This window comes from Amblyomma mixtum, chromosome 8 (genome assembly GCF_055824585.1).
Source record: "Amblyomma mixtum isolate Tamu chromosome 8, ASM5582458v1, whole genome shotgun sequence".
Classification (NCBI taxonomy): Eukaryota; Metazoa; Arthropoda; class Arachnida; order Ixodida; family Ixodidae; genus Amblyomma; species Amblyomma mixtum.
In genome coordinates, this window is record NC_143019.1 from 60172861 (window position 1) to 60194712 (window position 21852).

Sequence of the window (21852 nt, forward strand, 5' to 3'; positions counted from 1 at the left end):
TAATATCTCAGGAACTGATTGGCCTAGAAATAAACGGATTGCATATTTGAAATGAGCAGAAAAACCTGAATAAGTCTGTGCAGTTTCATTGCATTTCGTCTGTAAATAAAAAAAATGCTCTCAGACCCATGTCCCCCCTTAAAGCCTATACCAGTTAGCAACGAGTGCTCCGTCTCTCATCCACCACCGCACAACACCATCCGCGCACTGTTTGTTTCCAGTCGTATTCGTACCTAGTTTGGTGCAGGTCACTTGACCTGCTGGCCGCAGCAGCGTCTTCTTTCCGCAGCTTTGCCGGCTGCGTATGGCTGACCACCCACTGCACCACAACACTGCGGCACTGCGCCGCGACGGCAGCGGCTGTGACATCAGCAGAGACGGGCTTCTTGTCCTTTCGGAGAGAGGGCAACTCTAGGGAAGTGCACACCCAATGGTACCCTTCAGACACTGGGGTAATGTACGCGAGAAACAGTGCAGTACAAGGATGAATCAGGAGACAGGGCACATGCACACGGCAGGGACATTTGTGTGCCAGCGTATCAACAAAGAGGCAGACACGCACATTACATTACCAAACATGTTTATGTGCGGTGGTGAAAATCAATATGAAGTTTCAGTGTCGCCCATGCAACAACAATGTGTGGAACAAATATTTGGGTGCGAGAGCGGGGTGGACAAAAAGGCGGACAAGCACATTACATTACCAAACATGTTTATGTGCGGTGGTGAAAATCAATACGAAGTTTCAGCGTCGCCCATGCAACAACAATGTGTGGAACAAATGTTTGGGTGCGGGAGCGGGGTGGACAAAAAAGGCGGACAAGCACATTCCATTACCAAACATGTTTATGTGCGGTGGTGAAAATCAATACGAAGTTTCAGCGTCGCCCATGCAACAACATTGTGTGGAACAAATATTTGGGTGCGGGAGCGGGGTGGACACATGTATCAAAGCATATGCCGTAGATATTCACGTGCAGTGGTTCAAGTGGGGGTTGTAGCAGTGAGGCACGGAACGCGTACCGCAAGTTGGCACAACACACAGGTGTTCAAAAACGAGCATTCAGTGAAATACGAAGGAGGACACAAACATTCGTGTGCAGCAGTGTGCATCCATTTTCAGGGGGCACGGTGCACGTGGGCCAAGGGTGAGTGCGTCGGTGGCACGGTCGGGGTGTGGGCAGGTGCAGGGGGCGTGGTTTCAGGGTGCAAGTCACATGTGCAGTGTGCAGGGTGGGGGAGAAGAAAAAAACGCAAAAAAGGCTATAGGGAAGGAGGGCGTACAAGAAGCGAGGTAAGCAAGAAACGTCAGCGACTAAAAGTGCAAAACTAGGAAGTTTCAGCACAGGATACGGAAACTAATTTGTGGGTCTGCAGCATGCATGCACAGTACGCTACGACGGGCACAGTTTTCCAAATTACGGATTGCGGCCTGCGCACCTGCTTTGGATTGAACAAAGCTGTCGCTGCATCCGCTGTTTTGAAAGCTGGCATTTGATGAACTGCAATTTTCAAGCTGTTAAGCCTAACAAAGTGTACTCTCATCGTAGCAATGACATGGGGAGTAGTTTGTGTCAAGCTGCATTATTCCGTCATTTATGAGATGAACTGTTGATGATTTTCAGGATGTTAAGCCTGGAAATACATAGTGCACACTTTGTCACAGCAATGACACGAAGACCAAGTTTTCTAGCTTCGCGTTGGCTTTAAAATTATTTTTCTATTTACATAACTTTCCTTCTACAAAAGCAATGACAGTTAACACACAAAGAATTGCAATCAATAATCGCACAACAAGCTTCCAAGCTCAGTGCTGCGGTGCTTTGAGTCAACGTTACTAGATGGCTCCACATTTATGCATGTCGGATGCAGTGGCCATCACAATTCACTAGAACTTGTCAATACGATGTATGACAATGTGCGGTCATGGCTTTGTGTGCGGACACACAAGCAAATGCTATGCTATATACTACGATGGTCTCCTGTTCACTGAACTGAGCACAGCAGCCAGTTTCAACGCATGCACATGCATACAGAACTCCACTGACAACACAGCAAGAGATGCTATAGGCTCTGCGCATAAAAAATGTGAAATTTTTTACATTGATGGGGAGCCAATTCTCCTGGTTTTGCACTTTAAGAAGCTTCATAAGGCAGCAGTTCGGCTAAGCTGGCTAAACAGATTTTCAGCTCGGCTAAGCAGCACTAAAATCTAAAGGCAACAGGAGATGGTGCATAGCATGCAAGCTCTTTTATGTAGATCATGCACAATGAATGATTAAATATAGAATGGTCTTTTCTACTTAAAACAAGGCACCACATTTTGCATTGTGATGCTATGACATGTGCAGTGACTACTAGCAAAAGAACAGTCAAATAAAATGCCTTTAGCGTTCTATTAAACAAAGCTTAAATCAGAAATTGCGAACTCAAAGCAGTCAGTAGTAGGTTCCTTATTCTGTGGAGGCTACTGCAACTTGTATCCCCACAACAATGCCCAAAGAATATTCTCTCAAGATGAAAATACTTCCAGATGAATAAAACACGCTCTGCAGTCTGCTCAGCTCAGTGCATTGCACACGTACTATGCACTAGAAGGAAACAACATGTCCACTTTCTATAAGCAATAATAATTCAGGCAAAGCAGTTTATTTTTTATTTTTAGTGTCTGCACTTGATTTTTTTTCTGCACTTGCTTCAACAACCTCAAAGAAGTTGAATTAGAAGCATTAGAATATTTGAATGAAGATTATCCAATGTAATGCAGGTAAAAATAAACAACCTTCAGTGCTTAGTTTGAACACCGTAGGCAGCCACTTTACATGCACCTGTACAATGTAGGTTCTTTCACATTGATTTTCTTCATAGAGTTTTCTACAATGCCATGCAGAGTTAGGTGTCAATAGAGTTGATAATGAAGTACTGAGAAGAATTTTCAATTTTTTTTTAAAAACAACATCTACAGCTTATAATTTTGAGATTTCGCTACAATAAAATACATGCACACTTAATGGCACCAGCCCAGAAGGCAAACGAATCCGAGACATTAACAAAACTAAATGTTTAGTTAGTTTATTGAGGTTTAATGTTCCAAAGCGACTCAGGCTATGAGGGACATCGTAGTGAAGGGCTCCCGAAATTTTGACCACCTAGGGTTCTTTAATGTGCACTGATATCGCACAGTACATGGGCCTCTAGAATTTCGCCTCCATCGAAATTCGACCGCTGCGGCCGGGATCGAACCCGCGTCTTTTTGGGCCAGCAGCCGAGCGCTGTAACCACTGAGCCAACACGGCGGGGCAAAACTAAATGAAAATGTAATTTTTCATGCCTGCTGGGCTGTTGACACAGCTTGCCTTCACAGCTAAAATGCAGCTGGACAACGATTTGGCCGCCATGATCTCACCAAGGTTGGGCTTGTAGAGGCTGTTGGTATAACAGAAGTCTGGGAAGATGTGGGGCAGGAAATGCTTCTTGAACTTCTCAAACAGAAACTCAAAGCATCGGTGATGGTTCTCATCCAGGGCCTCAGCCCACTGTATTTTCGTCACCTAGTGCAGCAAAACAAACAGATATACAAGCGTAAGCAATGACAGTATTTAAAATTACCTAGTGGCAATTGGTAACTCACAGGAAAACGAAAATTTCAAAGGCAAAAGTGGATCAAGAAGAATGATGCAACCACAGCACAAAGTAAAAAAATCAGTGGGAGTCGCTAGTAATTTCCGATATCGCATGAATGTTCACACCTTTCAAAAACTGAACCGAACAATACGGTATGCAAACCCGGTTTTACATCATATGGCACTGGACAGCATTCCATATATTCGGTAGTGCTATAGATAAACTGCATAGTAATGAAGTAAGTCCATAACGAAATAATAAAAGTTGCCTTTCAAAAGCTCAGAATGTAGTGTTTCTTCACTATGGTACTAGTAGTAGCCCTTACTGCCAGGACGTATGAAGCATTAAATATTCCAAGATGGAAATGTAATTACAAATTAATTAATGGCCAGAGACACATTCCATGCTGTGATTTATCTTAAACAATATCTTGTACAATGTTGCAAAGAAGGAACACGCAACCGAAATTTGGTGTCCTACTCCTTTCAGTGTTGCAAAGCAAAAGTGATAAACACAAGAGCTTGGACAGAGTTTGGACACGCACACAATGGTCTGTGATAAGGCTGACCTGTGTGACCATGTAGTCCATGAGGAATTCCAGAAATGTTACGGTCGGATTCTCTGGCTGCACTTCGCCACTCTGTGGGGGCATCAGAGGCCCCGAATCGCAAGGAACAATTGGTCCAGAATCAACTTCCACAGATGTGTAGAACGTAGAATCCTGCAAGCAAAACACAAGTAGAAAAAGTACAGGTGATCAATGCAACTGATGTGGAAGAGTATGTATTAGCATTAGTGTTCTTCAGGGACAGAACAGCCACTGTCACTGACAGGTTCAGACTAGGTGAGGGGGTGGTGTGATCTATATCGTCAATCACTATCTAACAAACCATCACCATGCTCTGCTCCCGTGATCCAATTCAGCCATTACAGTGTGACACGCCGTACCCCCTTAACACACTCACCCACCTAGCACCTGTCACCCCACCCTCCCCTCTTCTCCCTCATCTCCCCTGGAAGCGGAGAGGGGGACTGCCCTCTCCACTCTGCCACCTGCCAACCGAGTCCTCACAGAAACAGACGGATGGATAGACAGGTTCTTTACCACATGGGGGTCCTAACACTAATGAATTTAAAAACCTTTTTACTGTGTCAGCTGCTCTATAAAAAATGGTAAGTTGTTGGCATTGTTTGCATGAAGCCTTTGTATTAACTGCAGCAAATATACCAGCTGAGTCCGTTCAAATCCCTGCACGGTGGCCACTGTATAGTGTGGCCTTGCATTTATAGGCAAAAAGCAAACATTGACAGCATAGGATGAACAATTTTCTGCCATGGAGCTTATTTATAGACCTGATATAAATTTCTCTTAACTGAAATCTTTGCTGCACATGTGTTTGCTAAGTGAACCCTTCTAGAAATAAAGATTCATTTGCTAGATAGCGCTCGTGTCGTCTCTTGTTTCTACCACTACGTCCTGTGTTTAGCGCTGCTTTAAGGTGAATCTGTTCCAACTTGCCCAGTTTTCTGTTCTTGTTAACAACATTTCTTGCACAATGGGCTCTTTTCCTTCTGTAACCTGTAACCTTCACAGCCCACCGGTGGTACGGTTTTTAAGGACCATCACGATTTTATGATGTGCTTGTTTTTTTGTATGGTTTCGGTCGTTGTGTTCGGTGCTTATATATTGAACCCTTCTAAAAATAAACATTGAGTTGTTAGATAGCGCTCGTGTCATCCCTTGTTTCTTCCACTACGTCCTGTGTTTAGCGCTGCTTTAGGATGAATCCGTTCCAACTTGCCCGGTTTTCTGTTCTCATCAAGCCATAAATGAGACACGCAGTAAATAGCAGTATCATTCTGCTTTACATTTTAAACAGTTTTAGAAACAAATGACTTGCAATAATTCAAACATCTGTAGCCCCGAGAACTCTGAATGAATGCACATAGACTGTGGTCTTTGATTGTAACCATGAGCCACAGTGGCAAGGTTCTAAAAAGGTCCACAAATAAATCTTCTCAGCCCTTTTATAGCATCGCAAACTTCAACACTCCATCTCTGTCACGCTGCTAGAATTGATTTCTCTGTCGAGACAGGGTGCTGAAGCCAGAAAAAGACGCTGCACTACAAAGACAGTAGCATGCCTGTCACAATGCCAGGGGCCGGGATTTGCTTGCCTGGCTGGCACGTGTCCCCTGGCAATTCTCATAGCAAGGTGGGGCAAGATGCCTAAAATAGCCCACTCAGTGGAAGGTACTGCTGTGGAATGTACGAAGGCTAATGCGCAAAAAAAAAGAGGAAGGCAAATGTAAAGAAATTAAGCTTTACAGCTGCAAAACAGGAGCATGAAAAAACAAACAGTCCGTTTCTTCATACTGCTACACATGTTGACAAGTAACAATGCGTGAGGAACATTATAAAAGTAAAGCAGGGAGAGTAAATTAACACCAGTGTGCATGTGTGTACAAAACGCTGGCCAGGGACATCTCACAGCAATTTGGTGCTATGTAAAAAAAATGATATAAAGTACAGGTGCGCAAATACCAAGCTTTTTATTAGAAGCAAATACAAACAATAAAAAATTTGTTGCAAATCAAAACGGATTTTTTTTTAATTCCTTCAGATATCGGTACAGGTAGATCAAGCTAAAAAATGCTTTTTCACAAAACACAGCTAAGAAAAGAAACACAGGTATTGCAAACAAATTTTGTTTTCACTCATCGCCAGCAAAAGGCATTAAATGATAAGGGAAGGAAGATCATGTAGCATAGACTGATACTTTGTTTACAATGCTTTGAATAACAATTTCACTCAGTGAAAAAATCTTATTTCGCAGGTTGACAAAATTCTCATATGACGAAGAAGCTAATGCTGAATTCTGTCAGCAAGCATTTAGGTGGCCATGAGGTATCTGTGCATACCTCTTTACTGGAGAAGTGACCCCGGTGGTCGATTAATCATCAGAGAGATAAAGCGAAAAGATGGCTCGCAAAATGCACACAACAGCAGCAACCTGAGCTGCAACACGAGCCTAAGGCCCCCTGATCGGATAACTCTTTTCTCATAAGACTTTCGTCCCCAAAACCCACAGGTTTCAAGCAGTGGCATGATTCAAATACAGCTCTTCCTTTCATAAGCAAGAAAATATGCTGTCACAGAACCACTGCTGTGGTCCTCGTGGGAACGGAGAGGTTTTAAACTTCTCTCCAAGGTACCCCTCAGTTCCATAAAATTTCAGCCCACAGAGCAAAACAGACTCGAGAGCAGACCCTGTTGACAGAAGCATGCTACTACTGCTTCCTCGAGACGCAACTTTGCGTCAGTAGCCTTTGTAGAACACGCCTTTCTTGCTGGTCAAGTTCCCAAACATCCAGAACACAGCAAGTGAGGGGGACTGTTCTAATAGGGTCACTGATTAGGCTACAATTTTGTTGCAAGCATTGCATGTGTCGCTTGCATCAGCATTTCGTTTCCCAGCATTATTGACAGTTGATGCGTCGACCTAACCATGACTGCGAGGCAGGCCATGAAAAGTTGCCAACCAAACCTACGAAAAGGAAAAAGCTTGTACAAACCTACGTCAGCCAGAGAAAGGGAATAAAGAGAGCATTTTTTGCTGACCTTGCGAATCTACGGGAAAATACCGCTGCTCACAACACAAGACATACGAATATTGGTATGTACCTTGTCCACGCACAAATTACGGTTTTCAAACTCTCAGGTATGTGTCACCATCCTTCCTTAATAAGTCGAACCTCGTTATAACAAACACGGATACAACGAATTATCGGATATAACGAAGTGAAAGAAAAGTTTGCTTGGACATGCTTTATTTCTAAGAGAGTTCTATCTATATAACGAAACGAAAAATTCAAAATTTGACACTGTATCGGTTATAACGAAGCAGTTTTTGTATTCACGGGGCTCAAAATGCGCAAACAAGTAGGAAAAAATCTCAAAACACGCTAAATTTTGATCTTTTGAAGCGCGCACACCTAAAATGTGTTTTGAATCACCCGCGCTTCTGCACGCGACGCCATCTAGGGAGAGTGAATGAATCTAGCATCAACGGCTGCCTAGCACGTGACTGGCACGTGATCGAACCGACGCCCGCTCCCCGGCCACCCTCCAACCTGCGCGCGCTATCTCTGCAGTTCAATCTGTAGACGCTGTCGCGGAACGCGTCTTAACAAACAGCAGTTACGCTTGAAACAAAGATATTCAGGGCAGTTGACAGCGGGCGCACGGAAAAGTCATTGCCGCGGACTTCGGTTTTGCGCCTAGCACTCTTATCTATCTAGATAAGATGGTTATCTTGAGCGCAAGGCAGAAGATTGCAAACGCCCACTCTGCAGGCGCTGTGAAGAATGACAGCAAGACAGGACGTTGAAGATGCCTTGTTTGCATGGTTCAAGGACGTTATTCGCAACTTTCACCGCCGCGTAACCTGCCTGTGTCTGGTGCCGTCCTTCAAATGAAGGCGAGAAGTCTCACTTCCGTCAGAGGCCACAATGACTTTCATGCAAGCAGTGGCTGGCTGCAGCGATTTAATGACCGCCATCGGATTGTTTGCCACGTCTTGTCTGGCGAAGAAGCAGCCGTTGGCGCCGAGAACTGCGAGAAGTAGGCAGAAAGCTTCCGCATGCAACTGGGAGGCAAGCGGACAATTTCGGCGAGACGACATGGCGTCAGCTGGCGGTTCCGAACGTTACGTTTGAGGAATTCATCTGTGCAGATGACAACTTGGCTGTGGCACCCGAAGTGACCGACCAAGAAATTGCTGATCAGGTGGTTTCTGCAGATGATGCTAGAAACAGCGATGCATGTGAAGATGGCGAAGTGCGAGCTCTCAGCAGCGCCGAGGCCGCTGACATGGCCAGGAAGTTGAGGGGGTACCTCGAGAACCTACCTGTGGCCAAATCAGCTGACATCGGGAAAGCGCTGCTCTGTGTTGATTTCGTCGAGAAATATAACCTGTCAAATAGTGTGAAGTGCCGCCAAACGGTGATTACGTCGTTTTTTAAATAAATCAGTTTTTGCACCTGGCCATGCATCCCAATTTGTGATTTCGCTCTTGCTTTCCAGTACGAAATGCAAGGCGAGGTTTCATATGCTTATACCACGCATTAAATTCAAATATAGTGCATTTTTTCAACCCTGTGCTGTCCATCTTAAAGTACTCTTTACTTGGGTTTATTAGCGACCTTTTCTGCGGGAATTTGAGTGCATACTTTTATGCCGCCGCGGTGGCTCAGTGGCTATGGTGCTCGGCTGCTGGCCCAAAAGACGCGGGTTCGATCCCGGCCGCGGCGGCTAGAATTTCTTTGGAGAAATTCTAGAGGCCCATGTGCTGTGCGATGTCAGTGCACGTTAAAGAACCCCAGGTGGTCGAAATTTCCGGAGCCCTTCACTACGGCGTCTCTCGTAGCCTTAGTCGCTTTGGGACGTTAAACCCCACAAAACCAAACCAAACCAAACCAGCATACTTTTATAACGAATATTGGATATAACGAACGAATTTCCGCGCAAAATGAGACTTCGTTATAACGAGGTTGGACTGTAGAAACACTTTCACTAATCTATCCATTCTTTCCGTTTCATACAACGCTGTCAGAAATATGTTCTTACAAAGGAATGAATCATATCCAACTGTAAAATAAACAAAGTATCCATGTGCTGCGATTAAACTATCATTTGCGTTTGTGTAACAGCACAGAGACTGTTCTGGTGATCTGTTATGAAGATATTGTACATATCTGTTATTTCATGCATTCTCTTGTTATTGTTTTACTGCTGTCTGTCATCGCTGTGCCAAACCGCTACGGGAGATGGGAGCTTTGTCAAGCCACGTGCGCGGCTTTTTTTCCTTTCTCCCCAGCCATTGTATACGACTGAAATAAATGAACTGAACTGAAAAGAAAGCACGGAGGAATGCTGCGCGCATGACGTCAACAAGGCATTATCGCCGTGTGTCAAATTATGTTGCGGTGCACTGAAGAGGGCACTCCTGTCTATCTTACTCCCTTGTTTATCCTGAAAAACATGCAAAATATTGTCTTGAAGCATAGCATGCTCGAAACTGGCACGTATAGCAAGGCCTGTGTTCCCACCTGATAGAGTTCTGGAAACCTGCTGGAGCTAGTAGGCACTGGTGGTGGGGAGCCCGGAAGCAGGCCAGGCACAAGGTGCAGAAACATGGCATGGACGTCGGCGGGGGCACTGTCGCCCAGGATCTGGTACCACAGCAGGAACAGCCGCACACCCTCCCGGCGAAGCTGCATTAGAGACGACGGGGAGCCATGTTCGGGCACTGAGGTCCAGAAGCTAATAACACTATCAGCCTCAAAGCGCAACTCCGGATGCTTTTTGCACTTAGAGTTAGTGATGACATCATATTCCTTACACTTCCCTCTTTTTGTCGAAATAAATTTTTCAGCAAAGATGTTGGTAGCTCACTTGTGGCATGCAAGCAGCGTAGTTGGCATAACGAACCATGCGACCATAGCATTGTCACATGACCACGACGTCACCGGCAACGAGGAGCCCTTGAATTTTCAATTAATCACAAAAAGAAAAAAGCACCTACAGCTGCATTGGACAAACGCATTAATGAAAAAGCAAGGAATATGCATGTATGAGAGAAGCCAACAGCCACAGAAACCAAGGAGCATCGGGGATTTATTATTTTTTTTAATTTGTGATGTTGATCAACAGAGATTATTAGTAAATATTTCATTGCTTAAAACTAATTATATATTCCCCGTAACAATATATATATATATATATATATATATATATGCACATATATAAAAAAAGATAGTGTCCTCTGCCATGTAATGTATACACCCTTTTCACAATGTGCATGATAGGAGCTGACTCCGGGCCATGTGTTAAGGTCTCAGTAGCACTCCAAAGCACTCCTCAAGGGTGAGGAGAAAAACCCTCTCACTCTCCACAAGCTTTGAGCTCTATGAACTCCATATGAGCCCTATAAAGTCCAGAGGCAGCTTTTCAAAGCTCCTAAGTGTGTTGTCCCGTGGGAAACTGAAAGCTGGTACACACGCAGTACAGTGGCTTGGGAAGTGGCACACAATGCATAAAAAGCAGTTTGCCCAAATATAAGAAAAAAATAAGGGTAGAGAATACATCCGTCAGTGAATAGCATAATCAATGCTGATACAGTCTGATCAGGCAGAAAATATAAATTCTGGCAGGACTACTTTGTTTGAACTATAACCACGGAGTGGTGATGATGCTTACAGAGTCCTGAAACACAGCTCTTAATTTCTACAACATGCTTAGATGCAGGTCTGCAAACGACGCATGCTTAATAGCAATGTTATATGCCAACAGCTGATGGGGCTTTCCAAAGTAAGAGCACAAGAAATAACAAGATTGTGAAAACTTACAGGTCTCTAGATCCTACATGTGGCTAACTTGACCATATGACAATCAGCAAATGCCAAGCGCTTCAGTTCACGATGCCAGCTGTTAGTGAAAGCAGCACAGAGGCACTCATACCCTCAGAGAGTTTCCTGGGTGCAAGAACTTTCGAAGGATGATTCGGACACTGTGCCACTGCCATCGCTGTGCCAGCAGTTCAGGAAGCAACACCAGAATCCTCTGCAACGAGCGCATCAAAAATGTTCATTAAAAGGAACAAACGCCCACGAGAGCACAGCCAAGAACCCTTCCCCACCTTCACTAGCAAACCTATCATAACAGTAAACCCGCCCTAAGTATCTAAAGATCCTAGACCAGCAGCACAGCTCGCAAATTCATCTCACATAAGAAGCAACATGCAGGCAGCAAGCCAAGCTCACTTCTGAAAGTAGAGAGCTGCTACTGCGTCAAATGCCATTTAGGTTCACCATCTCTTTGAAATGCTGAAATTCCTGGTGTACACAAAGTTGTTGAGTACATTCAACCGGCACTTTTCATTTCCTGTACAAGTCATTCTCTAACGGCCTCTGTCAAAATTCCTACTATAATAGGATACAACTTAAAAAAAAAAATCAGTTAGTAACACTGGGCAAAGATCTGCAGCGTCCTTTAATACTCCGTTAACCAATCAACAATAAACGAAATTAGCTTCTTACTGTTTGACTTCAGTCATTAAACAAGCCAGGTATCAAAATTCTGGAACTTATATTTTTTTCTTGTAATTAGCTTCTTGCTTAGGTAACAAGAAAAGTTTTAGCAACGGACAACATTTTTGTCATGCAGGAATTCTGTGTGGCGGTCCGGAATGTGGGCAGAGCTTCACTGCAGACTTAAGTTGTACCAAACTATACCAGCTAGACCTTTAAAGCATTTTACACTGCAAACTTGCAGCTTTTTCTCAGAGTGTGCTGCACCTAGAAGTGATTTCATACTTTCGGTCGAATTTCACATCCCACCTGTTACAAATAAATTGATTTTTTGTGGTACCTAGTGAACGCAGTAAATATTATTTCACAAAACAGTGAACAGGATAGGACATCACCCACCATTTCTATGAAGACAGATTTTGCAGCCAGTATTAGCATGGATTGTTTCTGCTCAATTTTGAGAGTAAAGTTCATCTTCGAAACAAAGTGATTCCACGACCGTTCAGGCATTTATCTGGCAGATCTAGCCATATCGATGTTACTAGGTCCAACAATTGTGACAATTTGAATGAAATTATGCACATTCTTGTAAAAAATGTCCCACTAGTTTTTCATGCTTGAAAGTTGACAAATTGCCTTTCTAAGACCTAAATGTATTATTTAGGTGAAAAAAAAAAATGTTTTTGATCAAAAAAAAAAAAATGACACCTGAAAGGATTAAACATATAGGAGCAAAATTTAGTCTTTGGGCTCAATTCTTTATAAAGCATGTGAGTTTCTAGCGGCCGTACCTCAAATATGTACTTTACGTTGTCCAACTCTTCTTTTTGAGTCTTGTGCACTGAAAAGCAAAGGGAGTGAGAGAGAGAAAATGAGGTCTAAATTCTGCACAATAATTAAGCACTGAGAATCTGTTGAGAATCCATTAGGAACCAATGCAAACCCTCTTGAGAATGCATTATGAATCAAAAGGAGTGCGCTACGAACCTCTTTGCCTAAGCATTCCCTCCAGTGAGGTGAAGACATCATGAAAGATGCAGTAAATGTGGCTGTAGTTGATCTCAAAGAACGCCTTTGCCTCCGCAATTTCCACATTGTCTGCAAACGGATATCCAAAAAGCACTGACATAAAAAATTGAGAAGCGGCAAATGCGTGTTGGGAGAAGGCTCGGATATTAAAGCACAAATGAGATACTAAGCAAACATTGATTGCATAAGAAAACACTTGATAAGCAAACTTTTTGTAATGAGTTATAGCCATTGCCATGAATAGGGCTCAAAGAAGAGGTAACCAAGCTTTCCAGGAGAATCTTTTTAATATTTTTTTATTAGGTCTGCATTATTCTGGGCACATTTTGTGCTCCACTTGAGCAAGCTAGGTCTATCGGTCCAGTCTGCATGCGCTTAGGTTATAATTAGGGCCCGGAAATTTAGGCACTAAAGAGCCCCGAAATAGGCAGGCATCTAGGCTCTAAAAAATACTGAAATAGGCGCTATAAAGCAAAAATAAGCGCTTTGAATAATACTCTTTATTCATATGTACAAGATTTGTAAGTCAAACACGGAGCGTACGCAGTCTTCAACTGAAGCAATAAAGCGCATTCTCAGGTTTTCGAACTTGAACCATACCTTTGTACTTTAAAAGGCTTCTTTTGACATCACATGAAGCTAGTGGCGCGAACCTAAAACATGAGAGTTGATAAAGGCTTAGGCCTTCAGGTGATGTGGCCGTATCATCTCCACATAGAAAGTCTCTGATTTGGAAAATTGTTTCTAGGCAGCTATTTTTTTCTACCAATTGTTGCATCTTCGTAGAAGCAGTAGATCCCTTTCCTTCCAGTCCCCGAAGTGCTGCTGGTACTTCTGCCACTACCTTCAACGATTCATCTATTGAGAGTCCAGCCTTTTCCAACTTTGTCATTCTTTCCGTCAATTTTGAGAAGTTTGCACTAATGTATGTGAGATCTGTCTCCAAACTCGCCTCTTGCTACACTTTGAGATAAACAGTTCGTTACACTGCGTTCAAGTAACAATTCGAGAAAACGTTCGGCGAGACCCGCGCCTTTTATGCGTGCATCGGCACGCGCCTTTCACCGCACTTAGACAGATGTCTCAAGGTTGAAAAACGGCACCGAGGACCAAAGTGCCGGATTTGGGCATTCATAGGCAAAAAATGCGGTTAAATAGGTAGTATTTCCTAAAAAATAACGAAAAGGCAGGAAAGTGCAAAAATCCCCCGCTTAGGCATTTATAGGCATGTTTAGGCAAATGCCTAAATTTCCGGGCCCTAGTTATAATGCAACAGTCTCACTTAGCCATGCAGCATTTTCACTGATTGTCAAGCCATGAGCTTCACAACATTTTATACACACTAAGCATTTATGAATGATACGAATTTTCTCTTCCTTTAGAAGTGGATATGGAGCAAACAGTCATTCCCCATAAATATTTACAATGAGCGAAAATAGTTTCCTACTGACCCAAATAATTCATAAACACTAGAAATATAAAAAAAAATAAACAAAAGAAATCTGACAGGCTTTATGGATATTGCATTTAGTTAGTGACACTCCTTAATGTTATCAAAGCTACAGTCCTGTTAAAGAAATGCACAGCATGCTGCTCTGTCAAATTTGTTCACACCTCAGCATACTGCCTGGCTCTAATTTGACTAATCTCTGTTCATTCCAGAAGCAGAGTAAAAGATCAAACCATAAAGATGTACTTTTCTTTTTATTGGCTTTAAAAAAAAAGAATCCAGGTTAGAATGAGCAGCCTTTTTCAATAGTGTAATAGTAAGCGGTGCGGATAGCAGCGAGAAGAGGGGGTGTACGTAGTTTGTGTGCGTGTGTGTCGAGAAGAGGGGGTGTACGTAGTTTGTGTGCGTGTGTGTACCCGAGTGCACGAAAGGGGAGGTGGGTGACCGTTGCACTGACATTGCCCTTGTTACCCAGTCCTTCACGTTTGAAATGCTACAGGTGGTGAAAACATGCTCCGATTCAATTTGAAATTAGAACAGCCTACACATATTGGTACATGACATTCCAATACATGTTTTGCCAATTTATTTGCGTTACTAATTTTTGGTGTCAGTCCAGACAGTCATCCATGTTACGAAACATGGATGACCCTCCCACCATATATGAACCCAGCCGCAGCGGCCGAATTTCGATGGAGGCAAAATTCTAGAGGCCCGTGTACTGTGTGATGTCAGTGCACGCTAAAGAACCCCAGGTGGTCGAAATTTCCGGAGCCGTTCACTTCAGTACGGCCTGAGTTGCTTTGGGATGTTAAACCCCAATATATATATATATATATATATATATATATATATATATATATATATATATACATATATATATATATATATATAGCTAGGTATACGCTTCGTTAAAGGAAACATTTTTATTCGACTCGACGTTTCGATCGGAAGACCGATCTTCTTGCATCCCCTATAAAAGGGGATGCATTAACAATGTAAAATCACTCCTGAAGAAGATCGGTCTTCAGATCGAAACGTCGAGTCGAATAAATATGTTTCCTTTAACGAAGCGTATACTTCGCTATATATTCTTGTAAGAAGTCAAGTACTTCATGCTTTCGCAACACACACACACACACACACACACACATATATATATGATTTTAGTTTCGATACTTGGGCGCCGCCATGTTTGTTTTACTCGAGCGCCGCCTGCCGCCGACGCCATCGTGGGCTGATAATTTGCAGCCCGTGGGCTGCAGCTGAAGCAGCGTGTGATCTCTGAAAGTGTCATTCGCCCGTTTTATTCCTGCCAAGCCTAGAAATTTTGGGTGGGCGTTCGCCTCGTGTCCATCCTCGTGTGTGCTATGCCATTAGTTCCTGCAATAACCAACTGGAAGCAGGCGACCATTCTTCGATGCAGCGAACGATCAGCATCGGTGAGTGCTATGCTCGCAGTTCACACGTGTAGTTTTTGTCGCCGGTTGCCTGTAGGGCAAATTCGGCACGGTGTTGCATGTTAGAAAAACGAAAGCAAAATGTGTTGAAACACAAGATCGCGGAGAGCAATGAATATCTAGTTTTTCGTGGAGCGCAGTTTTTCATGAACGCTTTCGCTGCCTGCTTGGACATGGCAAGTGTGACAGTTTAGATGCTGAGCTTGCAACAGAGTACTCCGTTTACAGACTGAACATTTTGGAAACAGCAAGTACATGACCGAAACGAATTTACTTTTGATGATTAGAATGTTTGTTTGCGGAGATATGCGCAATGAAATTGAAATTCGGCCCCTCCTGCCGCTTGCGTAGGGCTGTTCGTACTACGAGCGTTACAAGCCAGTTGACTGAAAGCAATTCGCATTCTCGCGTTCTCCGCTAACGCCAGTACTCACTGCTGCACAAATACCTGAAAATGTGCAATTACACGATCTAATAGGTTGGCACGTTAACGGAACGCTTTTACCACTTACTGAAAGGCAGAATCGCCGCACCTGTGTTCAGAATTCCAATCTCAATCGGGTAGGGGCACTGCTCAAGTCGCTGCGTTTGTTGTATCTCTGGCACGGTTATGCATAGTGTGGCTTTTTTTTTCTTTACAGTGCATTCGATGCGATTCCAGTCGAATAATTTATAATAATTTATTCCAATGCATGGCAGAGTTTACCGTCCTGTGCATGCCATGTATTTTTTCATCTTACGTTGCCATGGCTGCATTTTTCCTCACTTTGCAGTCAGGTAAAAGTTCATGTCGCCGCTTCTATTCATGCCATGCTGTGCAAATTAAATTAGTATTTTTGCACTAACGACATGTTTACTTTTTTCAGGTGGCGATCTCCACACCCTCCCGATATTGACGATCATGTGGAGCGGCGAAACGAAGTTGTGGCCAAATTTGTGAAGTCCTCACATAGTGTACTGCTGAATTAAAAGAGCTCTGCCAAGGCCGTCGAAATACTTGATCTCTTAAAATTATGCACAGAGTATAGTTTGGTGACCTAGGCGCTGCGCTTCGTTCCGCGCCCGATAGGCACAGGCAGTGGGTTTGTTTCTGTCTGCATTTCGTTCACAAAGTGCGCTAACGTTTAAGCTTTTTTTTGGCGCAAGTATTTTTTGTTCACCAACCACGTCCACTGCCAATGCAACTCGGGACCGGCGGAAAATCGGTGAAGAAATGGACACCGTAGACGTGCCGAGACCTTCGCATAACATATGGTGCGCGTACATACTGGCGGCGTTTTTTTTTTTTTTCTACTTTCGTCGACTATTTCCGCAACCGACATCAAAACAATGATGTCTAGAAGACGTTGGTGTCCGTAAAACATTGCTGCTTTTGTTCTACAGACGCAAACACGCGCTTGACCGGTAGCTAAGCAGCCGCGGACGTTGCTCCGCGCGCCGGATTATCAGCCCAGGGGAGGACGGCAACAGTGGGGTGTCGCGCAGCGCACGTGTTTGAGAGTATTTCTCCCTCTCCTGCCGGCTCCTCGTAAAATAGTTGGTGTCCGTAAAACATTGCTGCTTTTGTTGTACAGACGCAAACACGCGCTTGACCGGTAGCTAAGCAGCCGTGGACGTTGCTCCGCACGCCGGATTATCAGCCCAGGGGAGGACGGCAACAGTGGGGTGTCGCGCAGCGCACGTGTTTGAGAGTATTTCTCCCTCTCCTGCCCGCTCCTCGTAAAATATATATATATACACCATTTTACGAGGAGCGGGCAGGAGAGGGAGAAATACTCTCAAACACGTGCGCTGCGCGACACCCCACTGTTGCCGTCCTCCCCTGGGCTGATAATCCGGTGCGCGGAGCAACGTCCACGGCTGCTTAGCTACCGGTCAAGTGCGTGTTTGCGTCTGTACAACAAAAGCAGCAATGTTTTACGGACACCAACGTCTTCTAGACATCATTGTTTTGATGTCGGTTGCGGAAATAGTCGACGAAAGTATATATACACACATATATATATATATATATATATATTGGTGGGGGTCTTGATATTATAAGTCTGAATGAAACTGAATGAAATGAAAAACAGGAGCACCTGCCACAAGGGTTTAGTAGCTATGACATCTGGCTCTTGAGCCTGAAGTCGCAGAGTTTCCAGCAACAGTGAATGAATTTCATCGGGGCTTCAATGCAAAAGCCCCTATGCACCAAGATTTTAATGCATCTTAAGGAACCCCTGGTGGTCAAAATAAACATGCAGCACTCCACTGCAGGGTTCCTAAGAGCCCATAATTTTGCTTTGACATGCAAAATTGATGGAACCCAGAACTGATTTTATTTTATTTATGAGGTTCAACATCCCAAAGCGACTGAGGCTATGAGGGATGCCATAGTGGTGGGCACTGGATAACTTTGACCACCTGGGGTTCTTTAACACACACTGACATCGCACAGTACACAGGGCCTCTTAACATTTCACCTCCATCGAAATGCAACCGCCACAGCTGGGATCAAACACTAGTCTTTCAGGTCAGCAGCCGAGCACCATAACCAATGAGCCACTGCAGTGGCTTGAATCCAGTACTGAAACCCGAGAATGCCTGAGGTAATATGCTGACTGCGTAAAGTACTCTCTGATCCAAGAGATTACTTCTAGGAAAACACGACAGCAAACAGCTTTTTCAGTTAGTAAGTAGAGAACAGTGACATGTAAAATGCTTTTCTGTAGATTCTGGAACACAAAATCTATAATAAAAATCAGCACATCTGGTCATAGTATTGAAAAAAGACTTTTCTACACCTGCGATGATAAAGGCTATAGATATAGTTTCACCTGTGCTCAATTTTCTAGTGCATACTGTGCTCTAAAACAATTCTTGCAATACACCTTAAACGCACAGGCCCATTATTTGTGATTGTCTCATGTTAAGTTATGAAAGGAAAAAAAAAACTGCATTTTTCCACTGACTTAGAAAAAATATTACCATCAGCAACTTATCTAAAAGTATGTATACAATCAGAAAGCATAGCATTGGCAATGCACCAATTTCGAAGTTTGACAAGCCGTCAGGAATGCTTTATTCAGAAACATTCAAGCCAGCTAAGGCTCTCAACTAGGCCCGGTGGTTACTGATTTCACAAGTCAAGATAGCTAAAATCACGACATAGGCATTAATAATTCCAATTCATAAATAATTAGGGCCATTCATTTTCGGGTTTTATTTTTCCACAATTCAGGGGGGTCAAAATTACTCGACATTTTTCGAGCTCGAATTTGGATGAAAATTGAGTCACTTTTGCAGTACAAGACAGTTTACTATAAGGGTTTGTTTTTCTGCTAGACATAATATGCCCTATAGTTGACTCATTATTTCATATACAACATGGATATTATGAGTTCCACTAAAAATTTTCATCAATTAATATTTTTTTTTTTTATCTGTTATAAATACTTTGTCACGTATGTTGCCAATCTCATATGAAGCAGTGCCTGAGCGAGACCGGCTTGCCTTTATTTGTACAGTGCGAAAACATTCAACATCACTTCGATGATTTAAATGCACAAGGTCTTGGATTGGGGCGTTTTTAGCGTGGGTACACTTCATATTGTGACTCTGATAAGACGTCTTATAGGCATCCATGTTCCAGCCTAACACTTATTCTAAATCGCCATTTTCAAATTCATACGTAAATTTATTCGTCTCCAGAAACCAGCTTTAAAAGAGGTTTAAGATCCCTAGTTCACCAAGTGCACCCCTCTGGAATAAGCCCTAGATACAAACAAATTTTCTTACGCTGTCTTCAGCTTTGTGAACTGGAAACCTGCAAGTTTCCCGTCCACAGACTCATACCACAACGTTTGCTGCATCATTCTTTCCTCGCTCAGCCAAGGACTGGAACGGCCTTCCACACAACGTCGCTTCAACCACCTGTCCACCCTCATTTTTGAATTGTATAACTGCTATATTTAACGAATAACATCTTTGTACATAAAGTTTGATTCTATCTGTACCCACCCCTTATGTAATACCCCCTAACTGGGGGTCTTTAAGGTAATAAAGTGAAGTGAAGTGAAAAGGAACATCATCTAGAGGGCTCATTTTCGGGAAGAAATATGTTGAGTGCAAAAATCGGTAAAATTAGGTTTTATCCAAAATTGAAGGGCCCTATATATGATGAACTCAAACCTAGCATACAAGGATTGGCATTTCACAATTTATGTCAGTGCCAGGCTTCCAGTCTAAATGTTCCTCTAGCAACAGCTATGCCAGTGACTTTGCAGTATATCCCCTAGGGTCATAGCTATTTGGGTCACAGTTATAGCAACTATAGTCATTGTTTAGGCTTCCAAGTGAGGGTCCTACAACAGGAAGGCAATGCAACCGGACGTCCGTAGCGTAACAAAGTAATAATAACTCAGAACACAGCAAAACATTTACTGCGAGCATGAAACGGCAAGGAAAAAAAAGAAACATCTCGCAGAACCAGCACCTCGGCTCTTTCGTTCTGATACGATCGGCGCCGGAGTGGAGACGGTACGTCGACGCGACGACGTAAACAAGCAAACTTGCAGACAGCGTAAGCGTGAATATAACGCAAGGTGGGCAGCAGCAGGCGAGATCACGAAGCGCATGGGGCCACGCTTCCGTCGCTGTATGCCGCATTAGTAATAACGGGACACGCCTACGGGGCGATTTCTCGCAAAGCACACGCGCGCACGCATGCACGCACCATCCAAACAGGAATCGCGTGAGAGGGGCCTCGACCCGTGCGAAGAATTTTTAATCATGCAACGTGAGAAACACGGCGCGGCCGCCGCCGTCGTTCCACATTCCCGCGAGTAACCTGTTGGCTCGTCGACCACGATTCTGCCGCCGCTGTCGCGATCTGTCGCGGTGCCGCAATTACACGTAGCCACTGCAAGTCTCGCGGCCGAAAGACACAAAACACGAGATCCGACCGCGAACAGAAAAGAAAAGAAGCAAAGGCGAAGCGAAACCGCACTAGTGCAGCGACGAGGAAAACCGCACAATCCAGGTTACTAACCTCCCCTTCCGATCCAAGTGCGATACACCTCCTTTTTTTTCTCGGAAGAAAAATTAAAACCCAGCCTAGCTCCGCCGCACCGACGATGCATGGCCCTAGAAACAGAAACAATCAACGGTTTGGAAGCTTCGCAGGTCGATTTTCAAAGAATTCTGCGCCTCCTAGTTAGCCGATGCGGACGGCAAGCCAGGAGAGGTCCAGCGAATCCGCCCACCGCGAGATTGGCACTCAGTCGTCGGCCGATAAAACCGCCCGCGGGCGACAGACACGACAAGGTGGCAACGCCAGCGGGTTGCGAAACTTGGAACCTTCGTCGTTCTGCCGTCGAAACAATCGGGTCTGGTCAACGAACGGGCCGAAATACGGTCGTTTTGCGTGCGGAGTTTGACAGCCATACGGCCGATTTTAAGCCTGACCGCACGTCGCCGCGGGGACGGCGAAACTACGTCGACTCGATCGCGCCGCAGCGCCGATCGACTACGGGGTAAAAAAAAATAAAATGAAGGGGCTGGTCCCACTACATGCGCCAGAATCACGCCTCCTGGCAAAAGCATCCGCTGCGCAAAATGCGACTGCACAAGACAGAGAACTAAAAAATATATACAGAGGGGGGCCACGGTTACCTAGGTAGACCCGAAGGTGTTTCAGTCGACTCAGGGAGTCTCGCTTGGCTTCGAGAACCTTTTGCGCCGACTTCCTGACGTCGACGTGCTGTTTCTTAATGAACATTGTTCACCGCACTCGCAGACGCTGCCGACACTGCACTAGAACGATCCGAACAGGCGCACATCGTCCCGCTAGCAAGGGCAGACCGCACCAGCATCCGACAACAGCATGGGCACCCCGCAACAACCAACCCCGCACAGCGAACTTCACCACCACACATACCAGGCTTAGCCTGGACCTCAGGGCGCTTCAGCTGCTCGCTGGCATTCGTGCTTGGCTTCCGGCTACGGCTGCCTGCTGCGTGTCTCTAGGCATGTCCGCTTGCGTAATCAAATTACTGCGCCGCGCCCAGAGAGAGGGGGCAGCACTGTTCAGCGCGCTTCTGCGTTCGGGGTTTTTTGCGCGACCTAAGCAACTGCGATTTTCCTGCGAATATAAACAGCATTTCTGTTTGCGCTTTGGAGCAGAATAACTTTGGGCTAGTACGCAGGCTAGCATGC

General features: G+C 44.3%; 1 protein-coding gene across 3 annotated transcripts in view; it reads right to left on the reverse strand.

Annotated features, from left to right (window-relative positions):
• LOC149332677 (ral GTPase-activating protein subunit alpha-1) overlaps window positions 1-21586 on the reverse strand; it is a 73494-nt gene extending 51908 nt beyond the window's left edge. For 2 of the 3 annotated variants that reach the window (XM_089558259.1, XM_089558257.1), the window contains exons 1-8: window positions 21310-21586; window positions 12703-12813; window positions 12507-12556; window positions 11147-11248; window positions 9736-9900; window positions 4193-4345; window positions 3407-3551; window positions 234-447 (exon numbers count right to left, since the gene is read on the reverse strand). In XM_089558259.1, the coding sequence (XP_089414385.1) occupies window positions 234-447; window positions 3407-3551; window positions 4193-4345; window positions 9736-9900; window positions 11147-11248; window positions 12507-12556; window positions 12703-12813; window positions 21310-21415 (1046 nt within the window). In that variant the 5' untranslated portion in view covers window positions 21416-21586. The remainder of the gene's footprint in view (window positions 1-233; window positions 448-3406; window positions 3552-4192; window positions 4346-9735; window positions 9901-11146; window positions 11249-12506; window positions 12557-12702; window positions 12814-21309) is intronic. The other variant, XM_089558258.1, reaches the window with a different exon arrangement.
• Between the last annotated feature and the right edge of the window lie 266 nt (window positions 21587-21852).